Raw genomic sequence first — 13,923 nt, forward strand, 5'->3', positions numbered from 1 at the left:
TGCTCCTAAGATTTGCCTGCATCTGCAGGCTTCTCCTCCTCCTCTGTTCTTTAGATGGGTGTCTATTTTTGGCAGATCTATCTCAGGACTTTATGGATCTCAAGGAAGAGGGAGTATGTTTCCTGGCTCCTCCCCCACTGATTGTACAGAACAGAGAGAGGCAGTGGGATGTTGATACCTGGCCATTTGACACACAACTCTGGGGATATGAGCCCTTCCCCTGGGCTGATGAGTAGAAGATAAGAAAGCCACTCTGTTTTGTGGAGCTTTACTTTTTGTACTTAGTATTGTACAAACAGTAGGTTTATTTCCGTATGTAGTTATATAGCATTGAACTTGCTTTTTCAAATTAAACATGTACCCCCTTTCCTTCCTTGTAAATTCTGATTAGCATCTTTAAAGGGAAATGCTAATGTGACTATAAAATTAAATACAAATTAAACAAAATTAAATACTCAGTTTGTCTGTCATACTAGTCACATCTCAAGGGCTCAGTGGACACTCGTGTATAGTGACTACTATATTATGATGGAAATAAGACATTTCCATCCTCACAGAAAGTTGTATTTTAGAGATAGTATTTGTCAAAATATTTTTTATTCCCCCCCCCCCCTTTTTTAAGTTCAAGAATTGTTTTAGGGGCTGCATTTCCTTTGTAACATTAAATCATCTATATTTTGATTTGTTATGTGCCTGCAATATAAATTTATTTTTGTGGAAATCTGTTGAGTGAATAGTATCTGTCATGTACTGTGCTCCACAGAGTTTAGAAGTTTTTTGTGAGGGATATTACTGATGTTTCATACTAATTTTCCATTCCTCCAGATTCAGTGGAAGCAGGAGAGAAGATTGTACGGACAGCACTAGAAGCTTTTGGAAGAATAGGTGATGTTTCTTTGTGTTTATGGCATTAACAGAGGAGCTCCTACCTTCCTAATAAAGTGTTTTTGATTTTATTTTTGTTTATAAAAAATTCCTTTTTTCTTTATAAGCAAGTTTTTCTTTATTCATTTTACATAGCCAAGTTTTTTGATTTAGTTTTTTTGATTTTGCAAACTAATTTTTTTACATTCCTTACCTCATTCCATAAAAGGCTCGAGGTGGCATTTTTTATGCAAAACTATGTTGAGTTTGTTTTACGTTTTTTTGGTCTTAAAAACTTTAAGAAAGTTATAAGCATTTTCTAAGTTTCTTATACGTGATAATTGAATTATGCCCCAAATATGTTTATAAAATAAATATTTTGGCAATAGAGGACCCCATGGAATCTTTTAGATAATTATGATTTAAATCATAAGGATTCAGTATCTTGTGAATTAGTTAATAATTAATTAATTAGTTATTTTATAAATTAAAATAAAAATCTTTAGTTTTGAGAAGGATTTCAAATGTGTTGTTTAGTTTATTCCTCTCTAGATAATCTTTCTGGTTTAGTTCCACATGTTCTTAGTAAAAGATTATTGAGCTACTACAGGGAAACATTCCTGCAGAGAAGCCCAACATGTTTACATTCTGGAAAACATTAATTTTTATAATTTGAATGTGCTCTCCCCCCCTTTATTTTGTCTAGTAGATTTGTTTTTCTGGTTATGCTGTGTTGAGCTTATAAGGGACTTGTTCATTTGACAGAGGGATAAAGGTCACAAAGATACGAAGTTATAGGGTAAGAACAGCCACAAGATAATGGTTGAACCTTAAAAAACATTGTTTTTTTTTTTTAATAGTAAGAATACAGTTATGTATTAAGAAAGGCCATCAGTTTCTTTTTTTAAAAAAAATTTTTTTTAAAAATTTATTTATGATAGTCACACAGATAGAGAGAGAGGGGGGGCGGGGGGCAGAGGGAGAAGCAGGCTCCATGCACCGGGAGCCTGATGTGGGATTCGATCCCGGGTCTCCAAGATCGTGCCCTGGGCCAAAGGCAGGCGCCAAACTGCTGCGCCACCCAGGGATCCCAGGCCATCAGTTTCTAAAAATAGTTTCCTTCCTGGAATTTTGATGCTTGAGTGGCAAAGAAAAATCTTTTATACTTTTAACTTTCTGAGTGAATTCTGAGGTTAAATGTGGCTTATGGTTACCAGTGAATGCTAAGAACCTAAGAGTTGAGCAACAGCTGATTATATAAATAGAATTTTGGCAGAAGGTGGAGGTGGAAATATTTACATATGTAAGTTTGAGAGGAAAGCCCTGACATGATGAGAAACTTGTGAATCAGAGGGTTTTTTTGTTGTTGTTGTTTGCTTTTGTTTTTTTTTTCTCTGATAGCAAAAATTTTATAGAATTTTGTTCTGATAGCACTGTTTTGCTATTATTATTTACTTTTCCATGAGGGAGAAAAAGCCAAATTTTGAAAGAAATATGAGTTGTAAGCCAATGCAAATTAATATACTTGCTTTTATGTTTGTGACTTGAATTTTTTTATATTGTAGATGTTGTGGTCAACAATGCTGGGTGAGTATCTCTTTTTTTCATTTTGGGTAAAATAATGTGCATGCAAAGTTTTTGGTGAGTTTTTAAAGTGGATACTCCTTCCCTGTCTAACCTGTATGATACTGTTTTTAGAATTCTGAGGGACAGTTCTTTTGGTAGAATAAGCGATGAAGATTGGGGTAAGTTGTTTGTAACATATGTCTCTGTGGAGCCTAGCTATTCCTTTAGCCTTTTAATATTTGAGAAATTTGTACATTTAAGGAAAAGCTTACTTCTACTTACTTTTGCTTCTGTTAATGTAGATGATGAGCATGATGAATACTAAGCTTTACAACTGAAAATGACAACAGTTGGAAGTAGCCTATTTTCTTTTAACATTTTATAAATGAAAAAATTTTAAGCCATTTGGCAGAAATTACCTGAAAGGATTTTGCGTCTTTCAATTCTTTTCTCCCTTTTTTCTTCTTGAGAAGTTGTTAGCATTTTCTAGCCATATTAACTCTTTCTAACAGTCTTCAACCTGCTTAGTTCCCTGTGCATTCTTATTTCAAGAGCAAGATCAGGATATGGAAGGGAGTCTGGGGCACTGAAAATGTTGGAGATCTGAGAACTGGGTGGGAATACCTTAGATGTTTCTCCTGTGTAGGGGAACATCCCATTAGGAATGCCACATTGGGAAGATTGAGTTTTGATAATGAGCAAATCACTTTTTTTTGGTTTGTTTGCTCTTTATGCCTTTACTTTCATGGCCATCAGAACTATAACAAACAATGGTGGCTGGAAGTGTAGGAGACGTGGGAGCTGAGGTGAGTTACGTCACTGTGGATGGAGTGATGGAGTGTGCTTCTAGGATGTACTGCCAGAAGTTCTTTGGGAAGAAGCAAAGCATCTTTGTGATTTGTTATTAAAGGGCTCTTAATTTCCTCTTTTTGCTTTAACAACTGGGGTAAGAAAGAAGTGGAGAAAGAAAGGATTTGCTGGCAAAGTAGGATTATGTTCTTGACCCCCTTTCAGCTCTGGTGAGGCTGGGTCGTTTCCACTCCTGGCTCACCACTCCTAACCACCCGGCTACCTTTACCTTTTTTTAGTTTTTCTTTTTAAGTTCATTTTTTCACTTTTGTATTCTTCTAATATACCTATGAAAACATTTGTTGAGGTTCTAGCCTGAAACAAAAATTAATAACAGTGATAATTAAAAATAAAATTAAATCTAGAGTTGTTTATCTATCTGAATCATTTCCCAGGTTGTCTGTTCATCTCTTTAAAAACAGATGGGCCCCACCGCCCAATCTTCCCCCCCCCCACCATCCTTCCCTCCCTTCCTCTCCCCCTGCCTTGATTCCTCCCTCTCTCCCTCTATTTTCTGATCCTCCTCTGCCCCATCGCATCTGCAATTTACCCTGGTAAAAATAGGGATATAGGGACATAGTGAGTAACTGGCAAACATTTCTTGACAGTGAACCGTGTAGGTCATGATTATGTTTTTTAGAATTTTTATTTATTTCATTAAAAAAACTTTCATTATTGAAGAATGGTTGACATGCAATATTATATTATTTTCAAGTGCACAACATAGTGATTCAACAATTGTATACATTACACTTTTTTTTTTTTTTTTACATTTTAACTAATGTTTGTGTTCAGTCCCAATTGTATGTATAAAATTTTCGGATGTTTGTATTAGTGGATTCTTTTTTATAAATTAGACATAAAGATAGCGTTGTATTTAGATGTGTAGAGGGATTACAATAATTTTATCACAAATTATAAGGAGAATGGGTATGGACGTATGGACTATTGATTGGTTACATAATTGGGACAAAAGCAAAAATGGTTATTCAGAGCAGCAATATGACAGTAGTTGATTTTGAATGCTCAATATAAAGTGAACATCTTTGTATAAATAAATTATATTGTATAAATAAATCATTTATACAAAATATTGTATGTATAAATCATTTCTTATATTGATTTTGCCTCTCTAATTTTTGACAAAATATATAATCAAAATAATTTATTGTTTTAGATATAATCCACAGAGTCCATTTGCGAGGCTCATTCCAAGTGACCCGGGCAGCTTGGAATCATATGAAGAAACAAAAGTTTGGAAGGTAGAGTTGTGTGTGGCTGTCGGGGGCAGGGGGCGGGGCATTGGACAGACTGTGTGTGGGCCCTTGTGTGCAGGGAAAGATAAGTGCTCTGATTTGAGGAAGATCTCTTCACACACATGCGCAGGCTTTTATTGAACTCTTGGCATGAACCCTCTTATTACATTGGTGTCATTTAGTCACAGATTAGCTGAGCTGGCCAACTTTATATTTATATTTTATAAATATAAATATAAATAAATATAATATAATAATTTATATAATATGATATAATATAATATAAATATATTTATATTTCTTTTTACCTCCTACTTTTCATTATGAATGGATTTCCTGGAGTTCTCTGATATTTTAGCAGTAGAAACTTTGAGGATTCAGCTGTACTTTTATTCTGTAATTGAAGTATCATTCTGTATCCACTGACCAGCTGAGGAGAGATGAACACTGTCCAGCTTGCTAGTACTGTCCAACATGAGTTGGTCTTTATAAACTGTTTGGGAGCTGTAGGACTGTGGCTGTGTCTGTGTGAGTGACTTGGAATGGGGCAGGGCCAGGAGGGGGCTCCATGGACTCTGTCAGGGTCCTTCCTGTTAACCTTGGGTTCACACACATCTACTACCACTGAGTTGTTTGTGATACCTGTTCCTATTGGAGAGTTCTAGTTTCTCCTCTCAAAGTTACTGAAAATAAATGATATGAATTGTTTTACTTGGTCTACTCAGTAGGGTGAGATGGGTCACATTTTGGAGATGGCATTGTTTGAATATGAGGGATTTAATATTATCCAGAAAGAGAGGGGCAAAGTAATGAGAACTAAAGAATTAGAACTAATTTTTCTGTTTCTTACGATAATTTTAACTTGTTGCCACTTTATTTCATGTTTATAAATATTTATTGTTTTCTGTAGATAATGAACATACATTCCTGTATTTGAATTTATTTGATCCCAATCAGGGATTCTTTTTAAAATAGTTAAATCTTGTAGCTGAATTTTTTTTTTTTTTAAAGATTCTATTTTTTCATGAGAGACACAGAGAGAGAGACAGAGACATAAGCAGAGAGAAGCAGGCTCCATGCAGGGAGCCCAATGCGGGACTCAATTCCAGGTCTCCAGGATCATGCCCTGGGCTGAAGGCAGACGCCCAACCACCAAGCCACCCAGGTGTCTCTTGTAGCTGAATTTTGAGAATTATTTTTATTATTATTTTGCATGTGTAAGTGATGACTGTAGGAACCTAATGACAGTATAACAGTCATTGCTTTTGACGGATGTAATATTATGGGAAAAGAATAAAAGGCTTAGAGTTGCAGTGTTATCAAAACATGGAAGAGAGATTTTGAGAGATTGATTTTCCTTTTAGGATTGTTATGACTTCATCAGCTTCAGGAATATATGGAAACTTTGGCCAGGCCAGTTACAGTGCTGCAAAGCTGGGTCTTCTGGGCTTTTCAAATACCCTTGCAATTGAAGGCAAGACAAGCAACATTCATTGTAACACCATTGCTCCTACTGCTGGATCACGGATGACCCAAACCGTTATGGCTGAAGGTAAGTAGCTTAGATTTTTTAAATGCTCTGAGCCACAAATCTGCAGAATGAGCTCTGTAAAAGTATTTCATTTTCTGATGGCGAGTGATATTGAGCATTTTTTCATGTGTCTGTTGGCCATCTGTATGTTGTCTTTGGAAAAATGTGTGTTTATTTCTTCTGCCCATTTCTGGATTAGATTGTTTTTTTTTGGGTGTTGAATTTGGTAAGTTCTTTATAGATTTTTGGATACAAGCCCATTGTCTGATATGTCATTTGCAAATATCTTCTTCCATTCTGTTGGTTGTCTTTGGTTTTGTTGACTATTTCCTTTGTTGTGTAAAAGCTTTCTATCCTGATGAAGTCACAGTAGTTCATTTTTCCCTTTGTTTCCCTTACCTTTGGAGATGTGTCTAGTAAGAAGTTGCTGTGTTCATAAAGGTTGCTGCCTGTGTTCTCCTCTAGGATTTTGATGGATTCCTGTCTCACATTTAGGTTCTTCGTCCATTTTGAGTCTATTTTTGTGTATGGTATGAGGAAATGGTCCAGTTTCATTCTTCTGCATGTGGTTGTACAATTTTCCAACACTATTTGTTGAAAAGACATTTTTCCATTGGCTAGTTTTTCCTGCTTTGTTGAAGAGGATTTGGCCATGGAGTTGAGGGTCCATTTCTGTGTTCTCTATTCTGTTCCATTGATCTATGTGTCTGTTTTTGTGCCAGTATCGTACTGTCTTGATGATTACAGCATTGTAATAGTACTTGAAATCCAGAATTATTATGCTGCCAGCATTGGTTTTCTTTTTCAACATTCCCCTGGCTATTCGGGGCCTTTTCCGGTTCCATACAAATTTTAGGATTATTTATTCCACCTCTGTGAAATAAGTTGATGGTATTTTGATAGGAATTGCATTGAATATATAGACTCCTTTAGGTAGCATAGACATTTTAACAATATTTCTTCTTCCATTCATGGAAGAAGCATGGAACATTTTTCCCTTTCTTTGTGTCTTCTTCAATTTCTTTCATGAGTGTCCTGTAGTTTTCTGAGTTTCTGTAGTTTTCTGTAGTTCTGTAGTTTTCTGTAGTTTTCTGATCCTTTACCTCTTTGGTATCTTCTGGTTTTGGGTGCATTTGTAAATGGGATAGACTCCTTAATTTCTCTTTCTTCAGTCTCATTGTTAGTGTATAGAAATGCAACTGACTTCCATGTATTGATTTTGTATCCTACCATTCTGCTGAATTCCTGTATGACTTCTAGCAATTTTGAGGTGGAGTCTTGGGTTTTCCATGTACATTATCATGTCATCTACAAATAGTGCGAGTTTGACTTCTTTGTCAGTTCGGATGCCTTTTATTTCTTTTTGTTGTCTGATTGCTGAGGCTAGGACTTCTAGCACTATGTTGAATAGCAGTGGTGAGAGTGGACATCCCTGCTGTGTTACCCTGAGGAAAGGTTCTCAGGTTTTCCCCCATTGAGAATGATATTTGCTGTGGGCTTTTCATAGATGGCTTTTATGATATTGAAGTATGTTCCCTCTATCCCTACACTGTGAAGAGTTTTAATTAAGAAAGGATGCTATATTTTGTCAAATGCTTTTTTTTTTTTTGCATCTATTGAGAGGTTTGAATATGGTTCTTGTCCTTTCTTTTATTAATAGTGTGTTTACATTGAATGATTTGTAGATGTTGAACCACTCTTGCAGCTTAGTAATAAATGCCACTCGGTCATGGTGATAATCCTTTTAATGTATTGCTGGATCCTACTGGCTAGTATCTTGGTGAGAATTTTGGCATCTATGTTCATTCAGGCATATTGGTCTGTAATTCTCCTTTTTGGTGGAGTCTTTGTCTGGTTTTGGGATCAGGGTAATGCTGGCCTCATAGAACAGGTTCGGAAATTTTCCTTCTATTTCCGATTTCTTTGAAGTAACTTCAGAATAGGTAGTAATTCTTCTTTAAATGTTTGGTAGAATTCCCCTGGGAAGCCATCTGGCCCTGTACTGTTTTTTGTTGGGAAATTTTTGATGACTGCTTCAGTTTCTGTGCTGATTATATAGGTCTGTTCAAGTTTTCTATTTCTTCCTGTTTCAGTTTTGGTAGTTTATACGTCTCTAGGAATGCATCCATTTTTTCCAGATTGCCTAATTTGTTGGCATATAGTTGCCCATAATATGCTCTTAAAATTGTGTGTATTTCTTCTGTATTGATTGTGATCTTTCCTCTTTCATACATGATTATATTTACTTGGGTCCTTTCTTTTTCTTTTTGATAAGTCTGGCCAGGGGTTTATCAATCTTATTAATTCTTTTTTTTTTTTTAAAGATTTTATGAGACACAGAGAAAGAGAGAGGAGAGAGGCAGAGACACAGGCAGAGGGAGAAGCAGGCTCCATGCAGGGAGCCTGTTGCAGGACTCGATCCCAGGGCTCCAGGATCATGCCCTGGGCCAAAGGCAGGCGCTAAACCCTAAGCCACCCAGGATCCCCTTATTAATTCTTTCAAAGAACCAGTCCTTAGTTTTGTTAATCTGTTCTACTGGTTTTTTTTGGGTCTATTTCTTTGATTTCTGCTCTATTCTTTATTATTTCTTTTCTTCTGCTGGATTTAGGCTTTATTTGCTGTTTTTTCTCCAGCTCCTTCAGGTATAAGGAGACCTTGTTTGAGACCTTTCTCATTTCTTTTTTTTTTTTTTTTTTTTTTAACCTTTCTCATTTCTTGAGAAAGGTTTATATACTTCCCTCTTAGGACTGCCTTTGCTGCATCCCAGAGGTTTTGAATAGTTGTGCTTTCATTTTCATTTATTTCCATGAATTTGAAATTCTTTAATTTCCTTGACTCTTAAGTAGGATAGTAGGATGCTCTTTAGCCTGCATGTATTTGAGTTCTTTTCAAATTACCTCTTGTGATTGAGTTTCAGTTTCAAAGCATTGTGGTCTGAAAATATGCAGGGAATGATACCAGTTTTTTGGTACTGTTGAGACCTGGTTTGTGACCCAGTATGTGATCTATTCCGGAGAATGTTTCATGTGCACTTGAGAAGAATGTGTATTCTGTTGGTTTAGTATGGAATGCTCTGAATGTTATCTGTGAAGTCCATCTGGTCCAGTGTGTCATTCAAAGCCCTTGTTTCCTTGTTGATCTGCTTATATGATCTGTCCATTGCAGTGAGTGGGGTATTAAAGCCCTCTACTATTATTGTATTATGGATGTATGTGTTTCTTTAATTTTGTTATTACTTTGTTTATATAATTGGCTGCTTCCAAGTTAGGGGTATAGATATTTGTATAATTGTTAGATCTTCTTGTGGATGGACCCTTTAATTATGATATAGTATCCTTCCTCATCTCTTACTACAATCTTTGGTTTAAAATTTAATTTGTCTAATATATGGGTTGCCACCTGAGCTGTCTTTTGATGTCCATTAGCATGATAAATGGTTTTCTACCCCTCAGTTGATTTTTTTTTTTAAGATTTTATTTATTTATTCATGAGATAGAGAGAGAGAGAGAGAGAGGCAGGCACAGACACAGGCAGAGGGAGAAGAAGCAGGCATCACACACGGAGCCCAACATGGGACCCGATCTCGGGACTCCAGGGTAACACCCTGGACTGAAGGCGGTGCTAAACTGCTGAGCCACTCGGGCTGCTCAACCCCTTTAAAACTGGATGTGTCTTTGTGTCTAAAATGAATTTCTTGCCCACTGCATATAGATGATTCTTGCTTTTTTATCCATTCTGATACTCTGTGTCTTTTGATTGGGATATTTAGCCCATTTACATTCAGAGTAACTATTGAAAGTTAGGAATTTAGTGCCATTTATTACTTGTACAGCCCTATTTCTGTATATTGTCTCTGTTCCTTTCTGATCTGTGTTACTTTTGGACTCTCTCTTTGCTTGAAGGATCCTGTATAATATTTCTTGTAGAGCTAGTTTGGTGATCACAAATACTTTTAGTTTCTGTTTGTCCTGGAAGCTTTTTATCTCTCCTTCTATTTTGAATGAGGTCCTAGCTGTATAAAGTATTCTTGGCTGCATGTTTTTCTCATTTAGCACCCTGAATATATCATGCCAGTCCTTCCTGCCCTGCCAGGTCTCTTTGGATAGGTCTGCTGCCTCTCTGATGTTTCAACCTTCTTGGGTTGTGGATCTCTTGTCATGAGCTGCTCTCAGGATTTTTCTCTTTGTCTCTGAGGTTTGCAAGTTTCACTGTTGCATGTTGGCGTGTTGATCTATTTTTACAGATTTCCAGGGGGGTCCTCTGTGCCTCCTGGACTTGGATGCCTGTTTGCTTCCTCAGATTAGGGAAGGTCTCTGATATAATTCCCTCAATATATATTCTGCCCCCCCTTTTCTCTTTCTCTGGGATCCCAGTTATTCTAATATTGTTTTGTGTTATGGTATCACTTATCTCTCAAATTTTCCCCTCATGATCCAATCGTTGTTTATCTGTCTTTTTCTCAGGTTCTTTATTCTCCATCATTTTGTCTTCTAGGTCACGAATTCTCTCTTCTGTGTCATTTCTCCTAGAAGTTAGAGCCTCCGTTTTTTATTACATCTTATTAATAGCCTTTTTGATTTCGACTTGATTAGACATTAGTTTTTTTTATTTTTCCAGAAAGGGATTCTCTAGTCTCTTCTGTGCTTTTTTCAAGCCCTGCTAGTATCTTTATAATTGTCATTCTGAATTTTAATTACAACATCTTATTTATGTCCATACTGATTAGGTCCTTGACAGTCACTGCTGCCTCTTGTTCTCTTTTTTAAAGTGTATTTTTTCATCTTGTCATTCCATCCAGAGAAGAATAGATGAATGAGAGAACAAAATACTAAAATGGGAACAACAACCCCAGAGAAATATATACTATAAACAAATCAGAAGAGACCCAAAACCGAAAAAAAAGGAAAGAAAAAAATATTAAAAAAAGAGAAGATTAAAAAAAAAAAAAAAAAAAAAAAGAAGAAAATCGATTAGACAGGTGAACAGAATAGAGCAATACATTGGGTTCTGTGTGTATTTTGGTTCATTTATTAGAAAACTAGATCCCAAAATTGTAACAAAAAGAAAACTTCTATATGTAAAAAAAAAAAAAAAAAAAGGTAAATACAATGAAAGGATAGAAGAACTAAAAATGAAAATTAAATATTAACAAAAAGAGCCAATAAAATAAATTTGTAAAAAAGGAAAGAAAAAAATTAAAATGGAAAGACTGAAGAATCAAAAAAAAAAAAAAACAACAACAAAAAAACCCCCAAACCATTGAATTCTATATACTATTTCCCCTAGTGCTGGAGTTCTGTAGTTCTCTACTATTGGTAAACTTGGTCTTGGCTGGATGTCCTTGCTGATTTTCTGGCAGAGGGACCTGTTGCCTGGATTCTCAAGTGTCTTTGCCCCCCGGGGGAATTGTACCTTGCCAAGGTGGCCATCCTAAGTAATCTGCTCTGGATTGCTTTAGGTTTCTTTTGTTCCCTGAAGGCTTCCCATGCCTGTTTAGAGGATGAGAGTGAAAGTGGTGGGCTCCCAATCTCCAGCCCTGGAGCTCAAAACTCGGATCCCCACTTCTCTGCGCCCTCAGGGAAAAGCAGTCCGTCACTACTGTCTCCCTTATCTCCATCCACACTCTGTGCTCCCCCAGCCAGAGAACACTTCTATCTCAGGACATAACCTCCTATCGAGTCCCCAGATCCTGCAGACCTCTTTGGTTTGCACGAATGCCACTTCTCCTGGGAGAGGAAGGGGGTTCTCACCAGTTCTGCTGCTTGCTGGGCCTCTGCTTGGAGAGTGGTCATGCCAACTGTGCCCTGGTTCCTGGATTATGGCAACCCTGAGCTGAGAGCCCCCTCCTGGGTTTGTTGACTACAGCTGGCTTCCGTGATCCGATGCCTGGGAACTCTGCCATCCTCAGGCACCCCTAGTCTTCCTGTGACCCCGGGGATCCTGAGACCATACTGTCCCACTGAGGATTCCACCCCACTTTTGCTGCCTGAGCACCTTTCAGGCAGGAACATCCCTCACTGGAGCACACTTCGAAAAGTTCTCATTTTGTGCTCCACTGCTATGTCACTTTACAGTAGCCGGCTTCCAGGGGCTCCCTCCCCCGCCAAGTCTATCTTACTGTAGTTTTCCTCGGATTCACTTCTCTGTACCTATCTTGCAGAAGATGGTCGCTTTTCTATTGTAGACTTGCAGCTATTATTTTCTTAGTTCTATGGTTGAGTTCACAGGTGTTAAGAATGCTTTAATAGCTATCTAGCTGAATTCCTGAGACCAGATGAAACTAAGGTCTCCTACTCCTCCACTGCTGCCATCTTGGACTTGCAGCTGACCATGTTTCACCTCTTCATCCTCTCCTCTTCTTCCTGAATGTCAGCCAGGGCTGAGGTTCATTTCTTTTTATCATTGTATAATATTCCCTGGTATGGAGGGACCACAATTTATTTATTCACTGAATGAGAAACATTGTAGTTGTTTCCAGCTTTTGGCAATTATGAATAAAGTGGCTATAAACATTCAAGTGCAGGTTTTTGTGTGAACCTAAATTTTCAACTGGTATTGGATTAAATACCAAGGGGCATGGTTGCTGGATTTGTATATTAAGGCTAGGACTACTTAGCTTTGTAAGAAATTTCCAGACTGTCTTCCAAAAAGGGCTATATCATGTTGCATTCCCACTAGTAATGAGGGAGTGTTCTTATTGCTCCACATCTTTGCAGGCATTTCTTGCTATAAGTCTTTTAAAGGTGTGTAGTAGTAGTCTTTCTGAAGGTCTGTAGTAGTGTCTCATGTTTTAATTTGCAGTTCCCTAATGACATAATGTTGTGCATTTTTCCTATGCTTCTTTGCAATTTATCTATCTTCTCTGGTGATGTGTCTGTTCACATCTTTCACTCATTTTTAAATTGAGTGTTTTGTCTTACTGTTGAGTTTTTTTTTTTTTTAATTTTTATTTATTTATGATAGTCACACAGAGAGAGGGAGAGAGAGGCAGAGACACAGGCAGAGGGAGAAGCAGGCTCCATGCACCGGGAGCCCGACGTGGGATTCGATCCCGGGTCTCCAGGATCGCGCCCTGGGCCAAAGGCAGGCGCCAAACCACTGTGCCACCCAGGGATCCCTTACTGTTGAGTTTTTAGCATTCTTTGCGTATCTTGGAAATAAGTTCCTTATCAGATATGTGTTTTGTAAATTTTTTTTTCCCAGCCTATATTTTATCTTTTTCTTCCCTTAATCTCTTTCCCTTTTTGGAGAATGATTTCACTGACACAGGATCCTGGATTGGTAGTTTGTTTCTTTCAATATGTAAATATTTCAGTCTGCCCTCCGGAGTCTTGCTTCTTACATGGTTTCTGAAGAGAAGTCTGACATAATTCTCTCCCTTTACTTATAGGCAAGGCATTTTTTTCCTCTCCCAAGATTTTCGTACACTTGTTTTTCTGAAGTTGGAATATAGTATACTTAGGTGGTGATTTTTGGCAGTAAACTGCTAGATTGTCTGTGAACTTTTGGATTTGTAGTTTGGTGTATTTCACTAATTTTGGAAAACATTCAGCCATTACTACTTCAAATATTTTTTCTGTTTCTCTCTTTATTCTCCTTGTATTCCCTTTATGTGCATGTTATATCTTTTGTAATTATCCCACAGTTCTTGGATATCTGTTCCCCTTTCAAAATTATTTTTGGCTCATTTAGGTAAGTATCTATCTCTTGATTCCAGCTCAGGTAATGATCTCAGGATTCTTAGATCGAGCCTCACATTGGGTTCTGTGCTGGGCATGGATTCTGCTTAAAATTCTTTCTCACTCTCTCCCTCCACTCCTCCTCCATGGCTTGAGTGCATACTTTGTCTCTTAAAT

At 37.3% G+C, this 13,923-nt stretch overlaps 1 protein-coding gene and 1 long non-coding RNA gene across 5 annotated transcripts in view; one reads left to right on the forward strand and one right to left on the reverse strand.

Annotated features, from left to right (window-relative positions):
• Positions 1–13,923, reverse strand: part of LOC112659675 (uncharacterized) — a 117,940-nt gene that overhangs the window by 44,108 nt on the left and 59,909 nt on the right. The gene's annotated exons all lie outside the window — the stretch shown is intronic.
• The window catches only part of HSD17B4 (hydroxysteroid 17-beta dehydrogenase 4), a 93,435-nt gene that overhangs the window by 14,311 nt on the left and 65,201 nt on the right, over positions 1–13,923 (forward strand). For 3 of the 4 annotated variants that reach the window (XM_025446743.3, XM_035697078.2, XM_025446742.3), the window contains exons 4-8: positions 826–885; positions 2,430–2,451; positions 2,563–2,609; positions 4,457–4,541; positions 5,900–6,087. In XM_025446743.3, the coding sequence (XP_025302528.1) occupies positions 826–885; positions 2,430–2,451; positions 2,563–2,609; positions 4,457–4,541; positions 5,900–6,087 (402 nt within the window). The remainder of the gene's footprint in view (positions 1–825; positions 886–2,429; positions 2,452–2,562; positions 2,610–4,456; positions 4,542–5,899; positions 6,088–13,923) is intronic. The other variant, XM_035697076.2, reaches the window with a different exon arrangement.

Source organism: Canis lupus, chromosome 11 (genome assembly GCF_003254725.2).
Source record: "Canis lupus dingo isolate Sandy chromosome 11, ASM325472v2, whole genome shotgun sequence".
Classification (NCBI taxonomy): domain Eukaryota; kingdom Metazoa; phylum Chordata; class Mammalia; order Carnivora; family Canidae; genus Canis; species Canis lupus.